We start from the raw sequence: 20081 nt of genomic DNA, 5'->3' as shown, positions 1-20081 counted from the left end.
GGCCAGGCCGAACCAAGCCTCACCCTTCCCTGGGAGAAAGGCCTGGGTTGGTGTCCCCAAAGCCACACTTCCTCATTTTTCTCATACCAGAGCTGACTCACAATAGAATTACCAAAAAAGAGGAATTCAAATGGAGCAAGGAAAGGAATAAAGAAATGAGGAAACGTATCACGGAGTCTTCACCCAGGGCCCCCCTTAACCCTCTCCTGCCTGGACGGACAGCAGCCACCTGCCTGGAGGGGCAGTCCGTTCTCTTCTCCCAGGGCCTCCAAGTCACCTCACCCTCCACGTTCCTGGAGATGGCAGCACGTGGTGGAGTCTGTCTGCCCAGCAGTCCCTGAGTGGACACCATCTCCGGCCGTACCTCTCAGCCCTCAGCCCTCAGCACTGTGTGACCCCACACCTTTCCTGAGGGTATCACGGGGCCAGACTCTCACCCGAGGCACCACAGGTGAATGCCACTATCAGAGCAGCCCATCACCAAAGATGTCAACTGTCACCAGTGATGTCACCTGTCATCAGGGCAGTGCCATCTGTCAGAGCAGCGCTGCCCATCACGAGGCGTCAACTGTCACCAGCAATGTCACCTGTCACCTGTCAGAGCAGCGCTGCCTGTCACCAGAGATGCCACTTGGCATCAGCAATGTGACCTGTCATCAGGGCAGTGCCACCTGTCAGAGCAGCATCACCCATCACCAGGGACATCACTTGGCATCAGCAATGTCATCCTGCTCCCCAGGTGCCACCCTCCTCCCTGTACCCCCCACCCCCAATGCCCACGTGTGCAATTCCCAGTGGGTACCACTGGAAAACCAAGCCAGTCCTCAGAAAGAATAAAACATCTGTTTTAATTGGCCAGTAAAATACATTGCAAATCATTAGTATTTTATAAACAGAAACATTAAGTTATAAATCCATGTTAAAAATTGCAGCTCAGTGCAGCCCCAACAGCTGTGTGTCCAAAAGTCTATTTTTACATTTTCCTCCACTATTTTTGTAACAACAAAGTTCCTATCTGCTGCCATCTAGATCAAGAGCCTGAACTACAGTATTTTCAAACAAGAACCGGGAGAAGTCGGTACAAGGACACGTCGTGCTGTGTATTTAAACGGTGCTTCCCACACACCTGCCATCTGCATCCCGGGAGGACGCCCTTTGGGAAAGGCCTCCTCGGCAGTGTGAGGTCTGGAGGGGTCTGCCTGGACCCCATTTTTAGGATGCTCCCCTCCCCAATAAAACAGCAGCCCCTCCCCCTGCCCTGCACAGCATCTGGGGGTTCGTAACACAGGTGCAATACTGACCATGGGCCCTGGAGGGATGTCTGCACCCCGAAGTCCCTGTACCTCAAACTCAGAGTTTCTTCCCTTCTTTGATTTTCTGGAGGACCTGCAGCTGGCCTTCCTGAGACAGGCTCCATTCCTGCTCCATTTGCCTTCCTGGCAGCCTTCCCTTTAGTGGGTATAGGTTTTGACGTTCTGAGTTACTTTGTATCAAAGAGCTAATTAAAAATGGTCCTTTAAAAACATAAAGAAAAACAGCTTGAAAAATGTACACTTCTATTTTAAAAATCTTCAAACTTCCACGGGGGGTGGCAAATGTTAATTCTGATTTTAAACCCCATTCAACAGCAAAACAATGTGGGCTTCAACTGTGGGCTCCGCAGACACCTGGAGAAGCTGGAGCCCACACCTTTCCCTCCAAGGGACTCTGTGGACAGAACCCGTATCCCCCAAGCACCAAGGACATCCTCAGACTGGGATTTCTGTGTAGTTCTGCACCTCCCAGCCATAAAACTGACCCCTCAGCCAGGAATCAAACGAACCTCGAAAGTGGAACAGGGAGGCCGCCTCCCATGGCCGCCTGGATGGCAGGTACAGTGGGAGAGTAATGCTCTGAACCTCCCAACGTGATGAAGCCGAAAGCCAAGGCAGGGCCAGCAGGCCTCCCGGGCACAGAGCCACAGAGCGCACCGTGCACACAAGACAGACGTGCACATGAGACTGACATACACACGGCTGGAGGTGCATGTCACAGTTGACTGGATGGGCCATGGCTCCCTGAGGCTGGCTGCGGTGTGCACAGCCCACACTTCCCGATCCTTCAGCTGATCCCCGGATCCCCACAAACAAGGAGCAAAAAGCACAGAATCAAACGACGGCATGCTCCACGAGGCCAGGTGGGCTTTCTGCGGAGGGCGTGGCAGCGGTTCTGGGAGAGGGAAACCTCAGCGCCACCTGTCCGTGGGCCAGGACGGCGTGCATCTCACTTTGCTGGCTCTGCGCTCTTCCTTCTCTTCTCCCTCCCAAAGGCTGCGGCTTTGCATGGGCAGCTCACTGGTGCCGCTGGGCGCGTCCCGCAGACTTTAAATGGAATGAGTGGAGGTCTCGGACTGCTGCCGGATGTAGTTCTGGAAGCTCTTGTCTCCGATGGGGTGCTCCCTGAAAAGGGGGATGGGGAGGGAATGAGGCACAGCCCCCGTTGCCTGGTGCTCACCCGTGGCTGCGGGAGCTTTTCCTGTTCCTAAATGTGACACACTCGCACTGCAATCCACACAAAAAATAGAGGAGCCAAAGAAAGCAGTGTCCCCGGAAGCACCCACGGTGACTCTGATGTGTGTGCACAGGTGGGTCAGGCGTGCAAGTACATGTGCACGTGTGCTCTCCCTGTGGCACGTGTGTAGCGCATATACATGTGCAGACGTGGAATATGTAGACTGTATGGCACGTGTGCAGGATGTGCACATCTGCACTGCAAAGAGTGTGCTCGTGTGGGGAGCATGAGCTCCAGGGACACAGATCTGAGTGCTGGGACACTTAGCAGGCGTGGGCACCTCCTCCACACATGCACACCTCCCTCGTACCATGTGTGTGCACCACCTCCCACGTGTCCACCACCTCCATGTGTGTGCACCTCCTCCCGTGTGTGCACCTCCTGCCATGTGTGTCCACCACCTCCACGTGTGTGCACCTCCTCCCACGTGTCCACCACCTCCATGTGTGTGCACATCCTCCCACGTGTGCACCACCTCCTCCCACGTGTGTGCACCCCTCCCACGTGTGTGCACCTCCATGTGTGCACCTCCTGCCATGTGTGCACCTCCTGCCATGTGTGTCCACCACCTCCACGTGTGTGCACCTCCTCCCACGTGTCCACCACCTCCATGTGTGTGCACATCCTCCCACGTGTGCACCACCTCCTCCCACGTGTGTGCACCCCTCCCACGTGTGTGCACCTCCATGTGTGCACCTCCTGCCATGTGTGCACCACCTCCTCCCACGTGTGTGCTTCCTCTGTGTGTGCCTCCTCCCATGTGTGTGAACCACCTCCTCCCATGTGTGTGAACCACCTCCTCCCACGTGTGTGCACCTCCTCCGTGTGTGCACCTCCTCCCACGTGTGCACCTCCTCCCACGTGTGTGCACCTCCTGCCATGTGTGTGCATCTCGTACCATGTGGGCCTTGTGTGCGCCTTCTACTACAACAAACAGCATCATGCTTCCCACATTTTCAACCTACTGGCTTTTGGCCGTGAGGTTGATGGACCTGCTGATATCAACGAGGCAACATATTTGGAAGGCACATGGGGCTGTCTCCCCAGAAGGGTGTCGAGAGGGATCTGATATGATGATGTCAGAGGTGAAGTCACAGCACTCAGGAGGTGTTGCAGGCTCAGTCCCCCGAGCAACTCAGTCCAAGTCGGGGCCACAGGGACCTGTCACTCTCCCGGAGCCTCACCACTGCCCTTCCCAGCCCAGACCCGCATGGTGGAAGGAAGGAGGGGTTAAGAAGGAAGGAAGGGAGGGAGGGAGAAGGAGAAGGGTGGAGGACGAGAGGGAGGACCAAAGAGAGGGGCGAGCAGGAGGATGGAAGTGAGGAGGAGGTTGTACAGCTACACAGGGCTCCAGGGCTACCAGCCCCTGAACAAGCCCGTGTTGTGGCTTCTGCCATGGTGGACCTGGGTACCCATTGGATGGAGAGAGTGACACAGACACACCTGCTCACTCCAGGCCCAGAGCCAGCCTAGCACTTTACATAGTTTAAGTCAATCTTCCAGCAACTCATGAGGGTCTTACAACCCTCTGTTCCATGGAGTGAGGGGGAGTGGAGCTTAGCTAAGCGCCACCTAGTCTGCAGCTGGTGACTAGGCTGAACGTGCTCAACCTCATGAGACAAGAGTGGGTTTCATCCAGAGCTGGCCCTGCTCCTGGGCACCATGGGTGGCCTGGAGAGATGGCAGAGGGTGTGCCACTCAACCAAGGCAGAACAAGGCCTGGGCCTAGAGACTGCCAGAGCACGTGAGACCAGCATAGCAGAGAAGCTGGGAGGCAGCAGGCCAGCGAGGCACCCCGGACACTGGCTGGGGGCCTGGAGAGCAAAGGCAGCACCTCCTCCGAAGGAGGGACCAGCAGTGCCGGGCCACGTCCACTGACCACCGCCAGGTGCCAGCCCGGTGCCAGTGGGACTCTCCTCCCCAGGCGGACACCTGCGCACAGGCGGCCCCACCCGGGAGTTCCCTGCAGCCCCACCCCCACTGCAACCTCCCGCCCACTACGCTGGCCGTCCAGGGCAGGCATGGGAGCGGCACTCACTGGCTTCCATATCTCGTCTTCTTGAACTTGTCCCTCTTATACTGGGCGTGCTCCTGCTCCAAAGCCCCAACCCCAGCGATGACTTGCTTTAGTGTCTTGTAGGTCTCCTGGGGGTCGTCAATGATGAACGTCGAATACTCCTCCTGCTCCGGGCCGTCGTACACGGATTTGCTCCCACAGGCCTCTGTGGAGGGCGGAGGGGTCAGTGCAGGGCAGGAGCCCAGGGCCCAGTGGCCACCGGCCTCGTCTCCGCACAGCTGCATCGCTGCAGGCCCCACCCACGGTACACGTCCTTCCGATGCAAGCTCCTCCAGAAAGGGCTGGCCGCCACTCGTAAACGCAGATGGAGATAGAAACCATTCCCGCGGGTAGGCGAGTTGTGTCCACACTGAGCCCAGGGAAAGCCCATTGGGAGCTGGATGCTGAGCAACCTCATTCACCTCTGAGGGCTCTGCTGCCCCCAGCTCCCAGCCTCGTCTCCAACCAGCCATTCTCACAGGGGGATGTGCACATCCCTGCACGCCCTACCAGCCCGCCCAGCCAGAACCAGGAGGGAAGACACCTGCAGCTGGACACTGGGCTGGCTCACGGGCCCTGCGGCAGCCCTGAAGAGTCAGCCTAGGGGGTGAGCACGATGGGGCTCAGCACATCTCACACCCAGCTGCCACTGAGCACGTCCAGCCAGGACAGGCTCAGCCCGGGGCTGGCCGAGCACAGGGCGGACACCAGTCTGTGCCTCAGCTTCCAAAGACCGCTGCCCCGGACCCCACCTGCGCACCGGGGCCACCTCCCTGATCGGACCACATCACTCCTGCTGAAGGCCATTCTGGGGCCTCGCCCCCAGCGGACAGCCATGGAACCCTTGAGCCAGGGCAGGGCCCTGCGCCACCTGAGTCCAAACACCTGAACCAGGCACATGTCTCTGCCTCACTGCTCACAGCGCCTGGGCACGCACCCCCGGAGCCAGCACCGATGCCCTGCAGCTGTGCCCATCTGGATGGAATGAATGTTTGTTCCCCCAAATCCATGGGCTGAAATCCTAACTCTCAAGGGATGGCATCAGGAGGTGAGGCCTTTGGGAGGTGACGAGGCGTGAGGGTGGAACCCTTGTGCAGGGGATGGGCGCCCCTATAGAAGACACCAAGGAAGCTGGCTTGCCCCTTCCACACGTGAGGACACAATGAGACATTGGCGGGCTGTAGCCCAGAAGAGGGCCCGCAGCGAAACCAGCGCCACTACGCCCCAATCTTGAGCTTCTCAGCCTTCACTCTGGGAAGTGAATTCCTGCTGTCTGTAACCACCCAGCCTATGGTACAATTTTTACGGCAGCCCAAACTCACCAAGAACTTGGTACTGAGAAGTGGCTGCTGCTCTAACAAGTACCTTCAAATGTGGACTGGCTTTGGAACTGGGTGCTGGGCGAAGGCTGAAGGGGTTTGGGGGTGCAGAGTGGAAAAGGCGTGGCTGCCGTGAATGCCCTTGAAGGACAATGCTGGGGGCTTGGGAGAGGAGAGCTGCAGAGAAGTCCTGTCTTAGGGGATATCTAAGTAACCCTGAACAGAATGGTGGCATGAGCATGGGTGGCAAGGCTGTTCTAACAACATCTCAGACAGAAAGGACGGCCATGCTACTGGACAGTGGAGAAAAAGCCATCCTCATGACAAAGGGGACCTGTGTTCACGCCCTCGTGTTCTGGGAGGGTGGAACTCACGAGTGATGACATCAGACACGTAACTGAGGGGATTTCTAAGCAAAATGCTGGGGGAGCGGCTTGGTTCCTCCTGACCGCTGACAGCAAAATGGGGGAAGAGAGATGATTTGAAGGTGGAATTGTTGAGCAAAAAGGAACCAGAACTCAAAGAGTTGGTTAAGTTAAAAGATTTGAGAATTAAAATTCCAGCCTACACATATCTCAAAAAAATGAGAAAGCATGTTTGGAAGAGACCATTAAGCAAGTGGCTGTGTGGCCATCTGATAAGGAGACAAGTGTGGGGCTGAGCCTTGGACTTGACCAACCATCTCAGCAACAGCCGGGAGCAGAGAAGGAACCGTGCCAGCAGAGGCACTGCCAGATGAAACCAGGAAACAGGGAAAACAGGATGAAATGAAGGCAGGCTGTGGTGTCTTAAGCCCTACAAGCCAGGCCATAGAGCTATTCAGCTGTGAACATGTGCCATTCTTCAAGACGAGGGAAGAAGGACCCTGAAGCGGGCAGGGCCATCAGAGTGCCACTCTCACCCAGAAGGAGTCCATGGACCATGTATCAGACACAAAATTCTCAGCTGGGGTATTGATTAAAAAATAAAACTGGCAATAACTAGAAAAAAAATCACAATAAGGAATCCGTCCACCCAGCCATCACTCACCCATCCGTCCATCCACCCATCTGTCCATCTACCCATTACTCACCCATCCGTCCCTCCACCCATCACTCACCCATCCATCCATCCACCCATGACTCACCCATCTGTCGATCCACCCATCATCACTCACTCCTCGGTCCATCCACCCATCACTTACCCATCTGTCCGTCCATCCATCCCTCACTCCTTGGTCCATCCACCCATTACTCACCCATCCGTCCACCTATCCATCACTCACCCATCCATCCACCCACTCATCACTCACCCATCTGTCAATCCACCCATCACTTGTCCATCGGTCCATCCACCCATCACTCACTCTATCCATCCACCCATCACTCACCCATCTGTCCACCTACCCATCACTCACCCATCCGTCCACCCACTCATCACTCACACATCTGTCAATCCACCCATCACTCGCCCATCAGTCCATCCACCCATCACTCACCCATCTGTCCATCCACCCATGACTTACCCATCTGTCAATCCACCCATCACTCACCCTGTCCATCCACCCATCACTCACCCATCGATCCATCCACCCATCACTCACCCATCGGTCCATCCACTCACGACTAACCCATCTGTCAATCCACCCATCACTCACCCATCTGTACATCCACCCATCTACCCATCCATCTGTCCATGCACCCATGACTCACTCATCTGTCCATCCACCCATCACTCGCCCATCTGTCCATCCACCCATCTACCCATCCGTCAATCTACCTATCACTCGCCCATCTATCCATCCACCCATCACTCACCCATCCATCCATCCACCCATCACTCATCCATCCATCCATCCACCCATCACTCACACATCGGGCCATCCACCCATGACTCACCCATCTGTAAATCCACTCATCACTCACCCATCTGTCCATCCACCCATCACTCACCCATCTGTCCATCCACCCATCACTCACCCATCGGCCCATCCACCCATCATTCACCCATCTGTTCAACCACCCATCACTCACCCATCCATCCATCTACCCATCACTCACCCATCCTTCCATCCACCCATCTCTCACCCAACCGTCCATCCACCCATCACTCACCCATTGGTCCATCCACCCATCTACACACCCACTCAGCTGCCTGCCCGGCCATCTGTCCAGTACACCCATCCAGGTGCCAGGCACTTTCTCTGTGCCAGGCCCAGGAAGGTCACTGCATATGGAAGCTGAGGAGATGGGAGATGGTTGTGACTTTGGTGACACAGGTGAGCCCAGGTGATGTGGTTTGGATTTGTGTCCCCGCCCAAATCTCAGGTCAGACTGTAATACGTAGTGTTGGAGGAGGGGACTGGAGGGAGGTGAGGGGATCATGGGGGCAGACTTCCCCATTGCTGTTCTCGTGATAGTGAGTTCTCATGAGGTCTGGTTGTTTGGACATGTGTGGTACCTCCCCCACTCTCTCTCTTGCTCCTGCATGTAGGTGGTGCCTCCTTCCTTCCTCTTTGCCCTCCCACCATGATCGAAAGTTTCCTGATGCCTCCCCAACCATGCTTCCTGTACAGCCTGCAGAACTGTGAGTCAATCAATCTTCTTTTCTTTATAAATTACCCAGCCTCAGGTAGCTCCTTATAGCAACATGAGAACTAATACACCAGGCTATGGGGATGGGGAGGTTGGGAAGCGCCTGGGGGAAGACACTTCCAAGATAAACAGGGTCTGCCAGACTGATGCACAAGGGTGCTCCCAGCAGAGGAAGAGCTGGAGCTGTGGTGCGGGGTGCACGGCCTGGGAGGAGCTGAGCAAGGTTGGACAGTGGTGCACGGGGCAAGCTGATCATGGAGGGCCCGGTCAGCATCTTTCAGAACCTGGGTCTTGTGTGTGATGACCTCACCCTCTCTGAGGCTCCCTGACTCTGGCCTTTGCTGTGTTAGTTCCTGCTATAAGAGGGCTGGGAAGAGGCTGGCTGATGCCAGACCCACTGTCTTGGCCACCTTGAGGCCTTGTGCCATCTGCACAGCATCCAGGGACCTCAGACCCAGGGACAGCACCTGACATACTTGCTGGGGGAGAAGACGCTGTGGTGGGTGGTGGCCCATGAGTGCGTACATGTGTGGTTGTCTGTGCATGTGTGTGCATGTCTGCACATGGGCCTGCACATGAGCGTGTTGTGTTCAACTGCACATGTGTGCAGGTATTGTTGCCTTGCCTGTCTGTACACACATGTACCTGTGTGTTCATTTCACACATGTATGGCTGGGAACGTGTGTATACTTGGCTATGCATACATGTGTACGTACCTGTGTGTTAGCATAGGCCTGGAACCCATGTACACCCAGGGCATGTGGGGCTGGAGAACAGGCATGGCCAAGCTCACAGATGGGCAGCTGCACGGACACTCAGGCAGGACTCATGTGTTTCCAGGCCAAGGCACATTTGACACTTCTGGGTTAAATCAGCGGAATGAAAAGAAGAAAATCTAACAGGCATAACTCCAGGCACATTCCGCTCTATTTCCATTCTGAGTGGGACTCAAGGGCCCTGTCATATGATCTCCAAGAGCAGATCTGAGTTCTACCAGACCCTGGCATAGAAACAAACGCAGCTGCTTTGCCCCTGTGGGCTCTTCTTGTCTCTGCCTCTCCTGAATCACAGACCTCAAACCACCGTCCCCATGTGGTCTAACTGGGCTTACCTGGATTGCTATTTCAATTCTGTAAAGCAATTCAATGTCACAGATAATGATACTGCATATAGATTTGAAACACACACTGTTTGAATTACTTTACAGAATTAGACGGCATGTGTGCACCCACATACGAGCATGCTCACACACGTGCCCAAAGACATGCATGCATACTCACACGTGCCCTCACGTTTCCACACATGCACAAATTCATGCATGCTCACGTGTCCACACATTCACACACATGCTCACACATGTACCCACATTCACACGCTCTCATACATGTCACGTCCGCACATTCACACATGCTCACACACGTCCACACATTCATGCACTCACATGCATGTCCACACATTCACACATGCTCACACATGTCCACATATTCATGCACACGCACGTGTCCATGCACGCTATACATGTTGTGTCCACACATTCACACACGCTCACACATGTCCACACATTCACATGCTCACACGTGCCTACACATATGCACACATCTCATATGTGTGTCCACACACATGCATGCACACTCACATACGTGTCCGCACACATGCACTTATCCCTCTGGAAAACACAAAGGAATGAAAAAATAGGGTCCTCTAAAGAAATTTGGCAGTACAGAGGTTACAAGTTAAATTCCATCTAAAAATTGTCTATAGAACCTATTATCAAGGTAATTGTCCCCCAAATAGCTGCCTACCCTGCAAAAAGCTTTTCGCATCCATCCGTGCTACAAAGACAACTACACGTAGCCCACACTACACCAGGTTTTCACCCTGCAGCATGCTCCTGCAGCCGGGGCCTCGCCAGGCATCCCCTCGCTGCACGGATGTGTGTGCCAGGCGGACTCACCCTGCATCTTCTCCAGCTTGCTCATATACGAGTTGAAGAGGGAGTAGATACGCTCCGTCTCACGGTCCCCATCAATGTCCAGCTGGATGTTGGCTGGGAGGCCGCTGTCCAGATACAGCAAGAACAGAAAAATAAAAACTTATTTAAATGATGCTTTTAATAATGACATTCATTTAAAATGTCACTGAAGAAAGAAGACGATTGTGTTGGAAGTGAAACTCGACAGGACCGATTTGCTGTCCGTCTGTACACAGCCAGTGTGTTGGCTTGCTGAGCGAGGCTGACAGCGTCCACAGCAGCACGGACAGCAGCGTCACCAGGCCGCAAACCGGAACTAACTAGCAACCTCTGCTTCAGTCGTCTGTACACAGCCAGTGTGTTGACTTGCTGAGCGAGGCTGACGGCGTCCACAGCGGCACGGACAGCAGCGTCACCAGCCTGCAAACCGGAACTAACTAGCAACCTCTGCTTCAGTTACCATCGGCCTATTTGGACACGTGGCAAAAGATCCTTGCTGTTCAGTATTTAAAATGTGCTTATCACTTGTACTAACTGACCTTTCCTGAAATCACGCAGTACTGAGTTATGTCTTGTTTAAATCTATTCCTACTCCAGAATCTTATCAATACATAAGAAACTTAGGAAGACTAGGTGCCAAAATCCCCAGTGTAATACGTACGTTTTTAGTCTCATACAGAACTCAATTCCCAGGAACTACGAACACTCCAGACCTCATGTGGTTTATTCCCTCAGTCATTTCAAACACGGGAGGAGGCTGTGTGCTTATTTCCCCGCTCATTCTGTGTCCGCTTCTCCTATGCTCACACCAGCACACGTCAGGCTGGAGTGCAGTGGCACGATCTCAGCTCACTGAAACCTCCGCTTTCCGGGTTTAAGCGATTCTCCTGCCTCAGCCTCCTGAGTAGCTGGGATTATGGGCCCACACCACCACGCCGGCTAATTTTTGTATTTTTAGTAGAGACGGGGTTTCACCATGTTGGCCAGGCTGGTCTCGAACTCCTGAGCTCAGGTGATCCACCCGCCTCGACCTCCCAAAGTGCTGGGATTATAGGCGTGAGCCACTGAGCCCGGCCTCATGTCTTTTTATAAATCTTACTTCGTGTTATTATGAAAAACCTCCAAAGCTGGGTGCGGTGACTCACACCTGTAGTCCCCGCATTTTTGGGAGGCCGAGGCGGGTGGATCATCTGAAGTCAGGAGTTCAAGACCATCCTGGCCAACACGGTGAGACCTCGTCTCTATTAAAAAACAAAATTTAGCCATGTGTGGTGGCGCACACCTATAATCCCAGCTACCTGGGAGGCTGAGGCAGGCGAATTGCTTGAATACGGAAGGTAGAGGTTGCAGTGAGCCAAGATAACACCACTGCACTCCAGCCTGGGCAACAGAGCGAGACTCCGTCTAAAAACAAAAGAAAAGAAAATCTACATTGTACAGAAGCACGTCTTTGATGGCTTCAGACAAAGCGGCCTCACGGTTAATTTAACATTTGCACTCAGGTGCATCCAACAGGGAGGGCCTGATAGGAACGCGCAGGGCTGCTGTTTTTAGCAAAATGCTGCCTTGTGCAGAACGTGTGAAATATGCTCTTTAATTTAGTAAATACTTTTTAAAAGGCAGAAATGCTTCTTATTATAGCTAAAACAATTCTTAAATCATAAAATTTCTGAAATGTCTGTAATTTTTTCCATACCGATTAGAAATTGTTACCAACTTATTTTTCTTTGAAGTGTGACAGTTTTTCCCTTTTCTTCCCAACTTCTCTTGCAAAAAAAGAAGTGGGTTTCTGCTAATGAACTGATCAGACGTCCAGTATTGTATATGCCTTTCGAGCTGAGTAGCTCAGTATTTGGATACTTGGTCATTTGTTTTACTATGTAATTGATAAAATGGTGTCATTTATTTGTGTTCAACCATATATTTATGCTGTCTGGGGACGGGTGGTTATAGTTCTGTGTGAGAAATAATTTGTCAGTCTTCAACAGCTTGTAAAAACTTCGTGCTGAGAGCTTAAACATCTAAATAAATAATGAAATGCATTTATCATAAAAAAAAAAAGAAAAGAAGGTGAAGTGACCGACATTAAAGCACATCCCTGGCCTGTCAGGGGGTTCATGCTGGCAATCCCAGCACTTTGGGAGGCTGAGGCAGAAGGATCACTTGAGCCCAGGAGTTTGAGCAACACCACCCTGGGCAACACGGGGAGACCCTCACAGTGAGACCTGGACAACACAGTGAGACCCCGTCTCTACAAAAAAACAAAAGTTAATGAGCTGGGCATGGTGGCATCGGCCTGTAGTCCCAGCTACTTGGGAGGGTGAAGTGGGAGGATTGCTTGAGCCCAGAAGTTTGAGACCAGTCTGGGCAACGTGGTGAAACCCCGTTTCTATAAAAAACCTTAAAACAGCCTGGAATGGCGGCACACACCTGCAGTCCCAGGTACCTGGGAGGCTGAGTTGGGAGGATGGCTTGAGCCTAGGAGTTCGAGGCTGCAGTGAGCTGAGATTGCACCACTGTACTCCAGCCTGGGTGACAGAACGAGATCCCGTCTCAAAAACATAAAACTAAAAAAGCATCCCTGAGCTGGGAGAACTGAGGCTGGCTGTGGGTGTGCGGGATAGGGGAGGCTCCCGAGCTCCGGCCTCAGCGGCTGGAGCCTCTTTGGACCCACAGATCTGCCAAGGCAGTGAGCAAACTCGGCAGACGTGTTCTCGTGGAGAGAAATGGCCTGGAAGGAAGCCTCCTGGGGCTGCCCTGCACGGTCAGCTGCGGGTGGGGACGGGCCAGGTTTCCTCTCCTTGCCAGGCTGCAATGCTTCCTGCTCTCCCGGGGTGCGATGACACAGGAGAGTGCTGGCCTCTCCTGGGGAATTCTGGGGCAGCGGCCACGCTTGCCTGAGCGGCAGCCTCTGTGTCCATGAAGCGGGATCAGAGGTCCCACCTCTGAGGCTGTGGGAGGATTAAACGGTGGCCCAGCATGGAGCACAGCTCATCCCCTGCAGGGCCCTTACACGAGGCCATGACAACAGCGAGGTGCATCTCACGGAGCATAACCAGGGGGACCGCCGGGCACCCAGGCCTCCTCCTAGGACCGGCAGATATGACCCAAGCCTCTGTGGAACTGCCAGAGGCCCAGCTGACGAGGGGCCCAGCTGATGAGAGGCCCAGCTGACGAGGGGCCCGGCTGAGGAGGGACCCGGCTGAGGAGGGGCCCGGCTGACGGGGTGCCTGGCTGACGGGGGGCCTGGCTGACGGGGGGCCGGCTGATGCGGGGGCCGGGAAGACAATGGGCTGCTGCGTCACGTGGAATCAAGGTGGGTGTCCTGGGCCAGACGAAGCTTTCAGGGAGGGGCTTGCTCCCAGGCTCCTCCGAGAGAAGCAGGATGGCCGCGGCCTGGGGAGTCCCCCTTCACCCTGATCTCCCACTCCCCCGGGGCAGGGCCTCAGGAGGACTCTCGAAGGCCTGTGGTACCCTCGAGTCTGCACAGAGCCTTTGAGAGGCTGGGCCCCAGATGCTCACTTGGGTGGGAGGCCCCCTCGGGTGGGAGGCTCCTGGGAGGAGGTGAGGGCAGCCCCGTTTATGCGCAGCTTACAGGTAGGCATGCACTGTCCGCTGGTCCCTCCCTACTCAGCCCCTTGGCCACATTTCCTGCACAGTGCACAAGCCGGGCGCCAAGGCACAGACCTACCCGGTGCAGGGCGAGCAGCCCGGAGCCGAGTCCGAGGGCGCCCTACAGCACAGCCAGTGGCCGCTCAGGTAGGCGGACGGGTGGTAGACCGTGAGGCGCTTCTGGTTGCACTGGCTCACTTTGGTGAGAATGTCGATCCAGTCCTTGGCCTCCACGCAGTTGTTGGCCTGGATGTACAGCGCACGCTCCGGCTGGATGACCTGGAACATCTGAGGACACAGGTGGGCTGAGGACAGCGTACATGAGGTCTCATGGCTGAGCACGTGCAAGAGTCCACCAGGCACCTGGCCGTCCTCGCTGGAGCCGTAAGAGGGGCCGCTGAGGGTGCACACGCCCAAGGGTCCTGGAGCTCTAAGCCCCAGAAGAGGCCAAGGCCAGGGGGTGCATGGAGCTCTCTGCCACCCTAAAACCTGACAGCTGCGGCCGTGGGGAACGGAGGTGAGAACTGGTGCAGCTGGAGATGTGGCCAGGTGGCCAGGAACGGCTTGGCCAAGGCCCTTTATGTGCTGGAGCCTTGGAGGTCTCCGTTTAAAAGGCAAAAGAGGGGCCCTGTGGCCTCCCCACGAGGCCCTCCTGCAGCTGACCGCAGGCATCCCATCCACGCGGAGCTTGTGCTGTGTCAGCCCAGGTGGCCTGGCCTGCTCAGCTCCTCCCCAACCTGACCAGCCCAGGATGGGACCAGCCCATCCTCCCAGCTGGGGTTAGGGGGCTGCTTCCTCTTGAAGCATCTCGGGGCAGCAACAACCTTTGCCATTTATTACTCATTCAACAAACATGACCGAGCACCAGCACTCTCCTAGGTCCCGGAGACAAAGCCTGGCATAGAGTTTCTGCTGAACCTGCAGCCACCGAGAAAGACTAAACAAGGGCAGGTGTCAGCAGGGGCTGGAAGTGAGCAGTCCTGGTGCTGTGGTCGGGGTTGACTCAAAGTTAGTTAAGCAGGGGGTGGGGGCAAAGGGTGTCAAAGGCAGAAGAAATGGGAGGCACAAAGGTCCTGGGGCAGGTGGGACAAGGGTTCTGTGACTGGAGGGATGGGGGTCCTGTGATTGGATGAACAGGGGTCCCGGGGCAGGAGTGACAGAGGCATTAGGATTAGAGAGACCATGGTCCCGGGGCAGGGGGGACAGATAGCCTACGATTGGAGGTCAGAAGCTCCCAGGAGCCGGCTCTGTTGCACACAGAAGACAGGGTTTCTGAGTAGGAGGCTGCCTGGAGGCTGGGAGGGCTGTCATGTGGGACTTGCCCTTAAGTCAGGAGTCGGGGGACAGTGGCCTCCTCTACGGGACAGGCCTTCTGCACTGATCGGGGGAGGATTTGGGCTCCAGGTTCCTGGTGAACAGCTGAGGTCTTATTTAGAAAGGCCAGGAGCCTCTCGCCTTGCACCCGGCACGTGTGTGCAGGTCTCGGACTGGATGCCCCCGTGCATGGCTGTGATCCCCCATGGAGGGCGTCCTGGCCATCATCCCAGGCTCGGCGCTGCCACCAGGAGCAGCCTTCAGAAAGGTCTCCCCAGCTGGTGAGAGCCTGGCCTGGCAGTGGCCTCAGGGGAATCAGGCTGTGAGGAAATCAGTGGGAATGAACAGCTGGGAACAGGCGGCTGAAACTAGGGAATTATTGGGAATCTACGTGAAGGGCTGGAGGTGCTTCCCGGACATTTCCGCACTGCTTCCTTCGAGGGACGGTCTCAGGGCCAGGTCTCGGCCATCCCCTCAGTCAGCAGGCATTGAGACCACACCCCCCTCTTCCTACCTCCCCCGCTTCCCAACCCTCCTCTTCCCAGCCCTCCACTTCCCACACCCTCCTCTTCAAATTACTCTACAAACTTATGCCTTTTGTGGGATCTGTCTGGACTGCCTGTGAATAACGTGATAGTAAAATTCCACCAATGGTAAGGAACGTGGGTCGACTTTGGCACGAGGCCCAGGGACTGTGCCTTCCCTGCAACTGTTCTATGACCCTCATGCTGCAGTCAGGGCACAGAAAGCTTGTCCCAGGCAGCATGTGTCAGGATACGGGGTCAGCCTCAGGATGGCACAGACGGCGGGGTCGCTGGCTGAAGGGGCACTGAGTCACCAGGGAGAACGTGGCCAGCGGCCGACTCTGGGAGGCCACCACACAATGGCGATGCCACGGACACCTCTGAGGGATTCCTGCCAAAAATGCATCATCAGAACCTGCCACGTCGGCACATCTGACAAACCCACAGGGAGGGACATCCAGAAAACCGAAGGCCTGCACGCCTCAAAGATGCCAAGGCCATGACACACAAGGAAAGGCCGGGAGTGTCCAGTCAGCCAGACCGAGGGAGCAGCAGAATGCAGCGCACACTGGATCCAGAGGGGAAGAAACCACAGCCGGAGGAATGGGACCAGACAGCTGCAAACTCGAATGTGGCCGTGCCGGCGACGCGCAATGGTGGCTGCTGTGGTTTTGGGGACTGCACAGTGGGAAACACACTCGGAAGTGTTGATATGTTCGGAAAAGCACGGGCAGGACCGTGGAGGGAGAAGGAATGAATGTGACTGAGGAACGAGGCCACACGTGGGTCTGGGTCAGGTGTGACTGGGGAACGAGGCCACGCGTGGGTCTGGGTCAGGTGTGACTGGGGAACGAGGCCACGCGTGGGTCTAGGTCAGGTGTGACTGGGGAACGAGGCCACGCGTGGGTCTGGGTCAGGTGTGACTGGGGAACGAGGCCACGCGTGGGTCTGGGTCAGGTGTGACTGGGGAACGAGGCCACGCGTGGGTCTGGGTCAGGTGTGACTGGGGAACGAGGCCACGCGTGGGTCTGGGTCAAGTGTGACTGGGGAACGAGGCCACGCGTGGGTCTGGGTCAAGTGTGACTGGGGAACGAGGTGACATGTGGGTCTGGGTCAAGTGTGACTGGGGAACGAGGTGACATGTGGGTCTAGGTCAGGTGTGACTGGGGAACGAGGTGACATGTGGGTCTGGGTCAGGTGTGACTGGGGAACGAGGCCACGCGTGGGTCTGGGTCAGGTGTGACTGGGGAACGAGGCCACACGTGACACGTGGGTCTGGGTCAGGTGTGACTGGGGAACGAGGCCACGCGTGGGTCTGGGTCAAGTGTGACTGGGGAACGAGGCCACGCGTGGGTCTGGGTCAAGGGGGTGTGGAAAGTACTCGTTCTACTTGTGCAACTTCTATAAATTCCAAATTATATCAAAATAAAAAAGCTTCCAAAAGGAATTCCAGACGGTCCCAAGCCTGCTTCTGGGATGTCTTTGACAGAGGGCCCCTTGACCTTGGGGACCCTGCTGGGGACGCCACCTGCAGCAGCTCAGGCCCCACCTTCCGGCAGGTTCCACCCCACCCTGGTGACCCCGGGCACGGAGAGTGTGGCTGCTTTGATGCAAGATTCCGACACAAACTCACCAGCACCTGGTGAACACCCCGAGTAACAGGGAGACTCTGAGAAGCCTGGGGTGCAGGGGGTCGGGAAGGGTGAACCCAGGGCCAGGCACCGGAAGAGCAGAGAAAACCTGGCCAGGCCTCAGCCCGAAAGAGAGGCTTGGGGGCCCCACACTCACGTTTTTCATTTTGAAAGACTCCTCCTCCAGCTTCTCCACTGCCAGGATGTTCTCAATGGGAATGCTGTAGAGAGGCTGGTCCCCTGCAGCAGAGACGGGCTGTCGGCGGGTGCGGCCCCCACTGTCCCAGCTGAGGTCTGGGTGGGGCTGAGGGGTCTCTGCTGGGGGGGGTCTCTGCTGGGGGGGGTCTCTGCTGAGGGGTCTCTGCTGGGGGAGTCTCTGCTGAGGGGTCTCTGCTGGGGGGGTCTCTGCTATGGGGTCTCTGCTGGGGGGGTCTCTGCCGGGGGTGTCTCTGCCGAGGGGTCTCTGCTGAGGGGTCTCCGCTGGGGGGGGTCTCCGCTGGGGGTGTCTCTGCCGAGGGGTCTCTGCTGAGGGGTCTCCGCTGGGGGGGGGTCTCCGCTGGGGGGGGTCTCTGCCGGGGGGTCTCTGCTGGGGGGTCTCCACTGGGGGGGTCTCCACCAGGGGAGTCTCTGCCGGGGGGTGTCTGCTGGGGGGGTCTCTGCTAGGGGGTCTCTGCTGGTGGGGGTCTCTGCTGGGGGGGTCTCTGCTGGGGGGGTCTCTGCCAGCTGGGGGTCTCTGTCGGGGGGGGTCTCTGCTGGGGGTCTCTGCTGGGGTGCCCTGGGCAGGAGGAGGTGCCCCATGTTCATCTCCTTGGGCGTGATGGCTGAATCACTGACAGGCTGCAGGTGCGGGGGCTGAGGAAGCCTGGGACCCACCCGGCCCTGCCACACACTCAGGCTGGGCCCAACCCTCGCATCCTCACAGCTGCCGTGGCCTCAGGCTCTGTCCCCAGAACATGTTCCCGTTCTGGGACATGAACATGGGAGAAACTGCTCGATATTTCCTAATCTAGATCTGAGCCAGCAGATCTGACAGCGAGGGGCAGGAGGCGGTGGGAAGCCCCGTCTACCTCGGGGGAGCAGCACCCTGGCCGTGACGAGGCGACCAGAGGAGGAAGGGACGTGGACGGAAAAGCACCTTACTGATGTGGTCAGCACTGCGTTTACTGGTTCTCTGGGGAAGCAGATTTCCCTCACTTTCCAGCAGCAGGTCTGAAAGACCCCTTCAGGGATCTTTGAAGGCGGAGCCGGAAGCAGAGGGCTCTGGGTCACCACAGCTCCAGGCTCTGCCCGCAGCACTGAATCCTTCCTCCCCTCAGCTCTCCCCCTGAAAAGCAGACTCAGTCCCAGGGCCCAGCACGCTCCGGCACCAGCCAGGGAAAGCCGCCTTGCTCCTACCTTTGCTTTTGTGGTAGGTAAATTCATGGTTGGTCAAGCGAAACCATCTCTTCTTAAAATTCTTCATCCCAAAGCGCTTCCGTCCTTGCGCCCTCTTGATCATGAACCTGTGTGAAGAACACCCAGGGCCGGGGTCCAGACCTCAGCCGCCTCCCTGCACAGGCGCAAAACCACACCCCCCACTTTCTGCGTTCTGAGACCTGAGGCAGGCAGTGGATTTTCAACTTCTTATCATTTTACTCCGAGTGATGAGATTAAAATTGGAAGGCAATGCCTCTCCTTTGAACAGTTGGCGCTGACTGCTTTGAGTCACTAGTTGGTGATGGCACCAGGTTTTAGATCTCCAACCCTCCCACCTCCCACACTGAACTTTCAACAGTGGTGCTGCCACCAGAAATGCCAACACGATGCTCCCACGGAGGACCTGCGGCCGCGGGCTCGGGGCGGGGCGGGCAGCGGACACCCACAAAACTCACACCTGTGGTGTGCGGGAGTCACGCCCTGGTGCCTCTGCCAGACCAAACCTGCCCCCCTCAGGGCCAGCCCTGCTGTGGTAGAAGGCGCCACTGGGCCACGTCCTCAGGAAATGTGGTGAGCAGGAGACAGGATGGCCACCGAGGATGCAAGGCCTCAGCGAGGACCTCAAGCCTTGCCCTGGGCAGGGTCCTCGCACGCCCTCCTGGCAGCCCAGGGCCCTCCGAGCCTCGGCCTTCATTGCCAGGCAGGGGTCCCTGACCAGAACCGGTGACCGAGCTGGCGGAGAAGAAAGTGGCCGGACAGAGTGACTGGAAGACAGAGGTGGAAGCTGAGGACGAGAAGCCAAGCTGGAGAGACAGAGTGGGGAGGTGGGCAGGGGAGACGCACCTCGACAAGCACACTCAGGAATCAGAACGAGGGGCTTTGAGCAACAACAAGGCCAGATGTGGCCAGAGAGCTGTGGATGCACACTGGAGGGTGCAGAAGCCGCTGGGGGCTGTTCAAGAGAGAAAAGGGCAGAGCCACTGGGAGCCGCCGGGACAGCGCAGTTCACAACCAGTGGATGCAGAACGCCTTTCATTCCAGGGATTAGCAGGCAGGAAGTCAGCCTGGGAGGCTGTTGAGGACCAGCAGGACCCAGTGGGACATGCAGGGCGGG

The 20081-nt window shown here is 56.5% G+C and overlaps 1 protein-coding gene across 1 annotated transcript in view; it reads right to left on the bottom strand.

Moving 5' to 3' along the window:
- Positions 1-829: 829 nt before the first annotated feature.
- Positions 830-20081, bottom strand: part of RASA3 (RAS p21 protein activator 3) — a 137132-nt gene continuing 117880 nt past the window's right edge. The window contains exons 19-24 of the mRNA XM_055245009.2: positions 18947-19053; positions 17709-17791; positions 14162-14370; positions 10453-10556; positions 4589-4772; positions 830-2438 (exon numbers count right to left, since the gene is read on the bottom strand). Of these exons, the coding sequence (XP_055100984.1) occupies positions 2363-2438; positions 4589-4772; positions 10453-10556; positions 14162-14370; positions 17709-17791; positions 18947-19053 (763 nt within the window). The 3' untranslated portion in view covers positions 830-2362. The remainder of the gene's footprint in view (positions 2439-4588; positions 4773-10452; positions 10557-14161; positions 14371-17708; positions 17792-18946; positions 19054-20081) is intronic.

This window comes from Symphalangus syndactylus, chromosome 15 (assembly GCF_028878055.3).
Source record: "Symphalangus syndactylus isolate Jambi chromosome 15, NHGRI_mSymSyn1-v2.1_pri, whole genome shotgun sequence".
NCBI lineage: Eukaryota > Metazoa > Chordata > Mammalia > Primates > Hylobatidae > Symphalangus > Symphalangus syndactylus.
The sequence above is the reverse complement of the archived record's forward strand: the minus strand, read 5'-3'. Positions and strand labels throughout refer to the sequence as shown.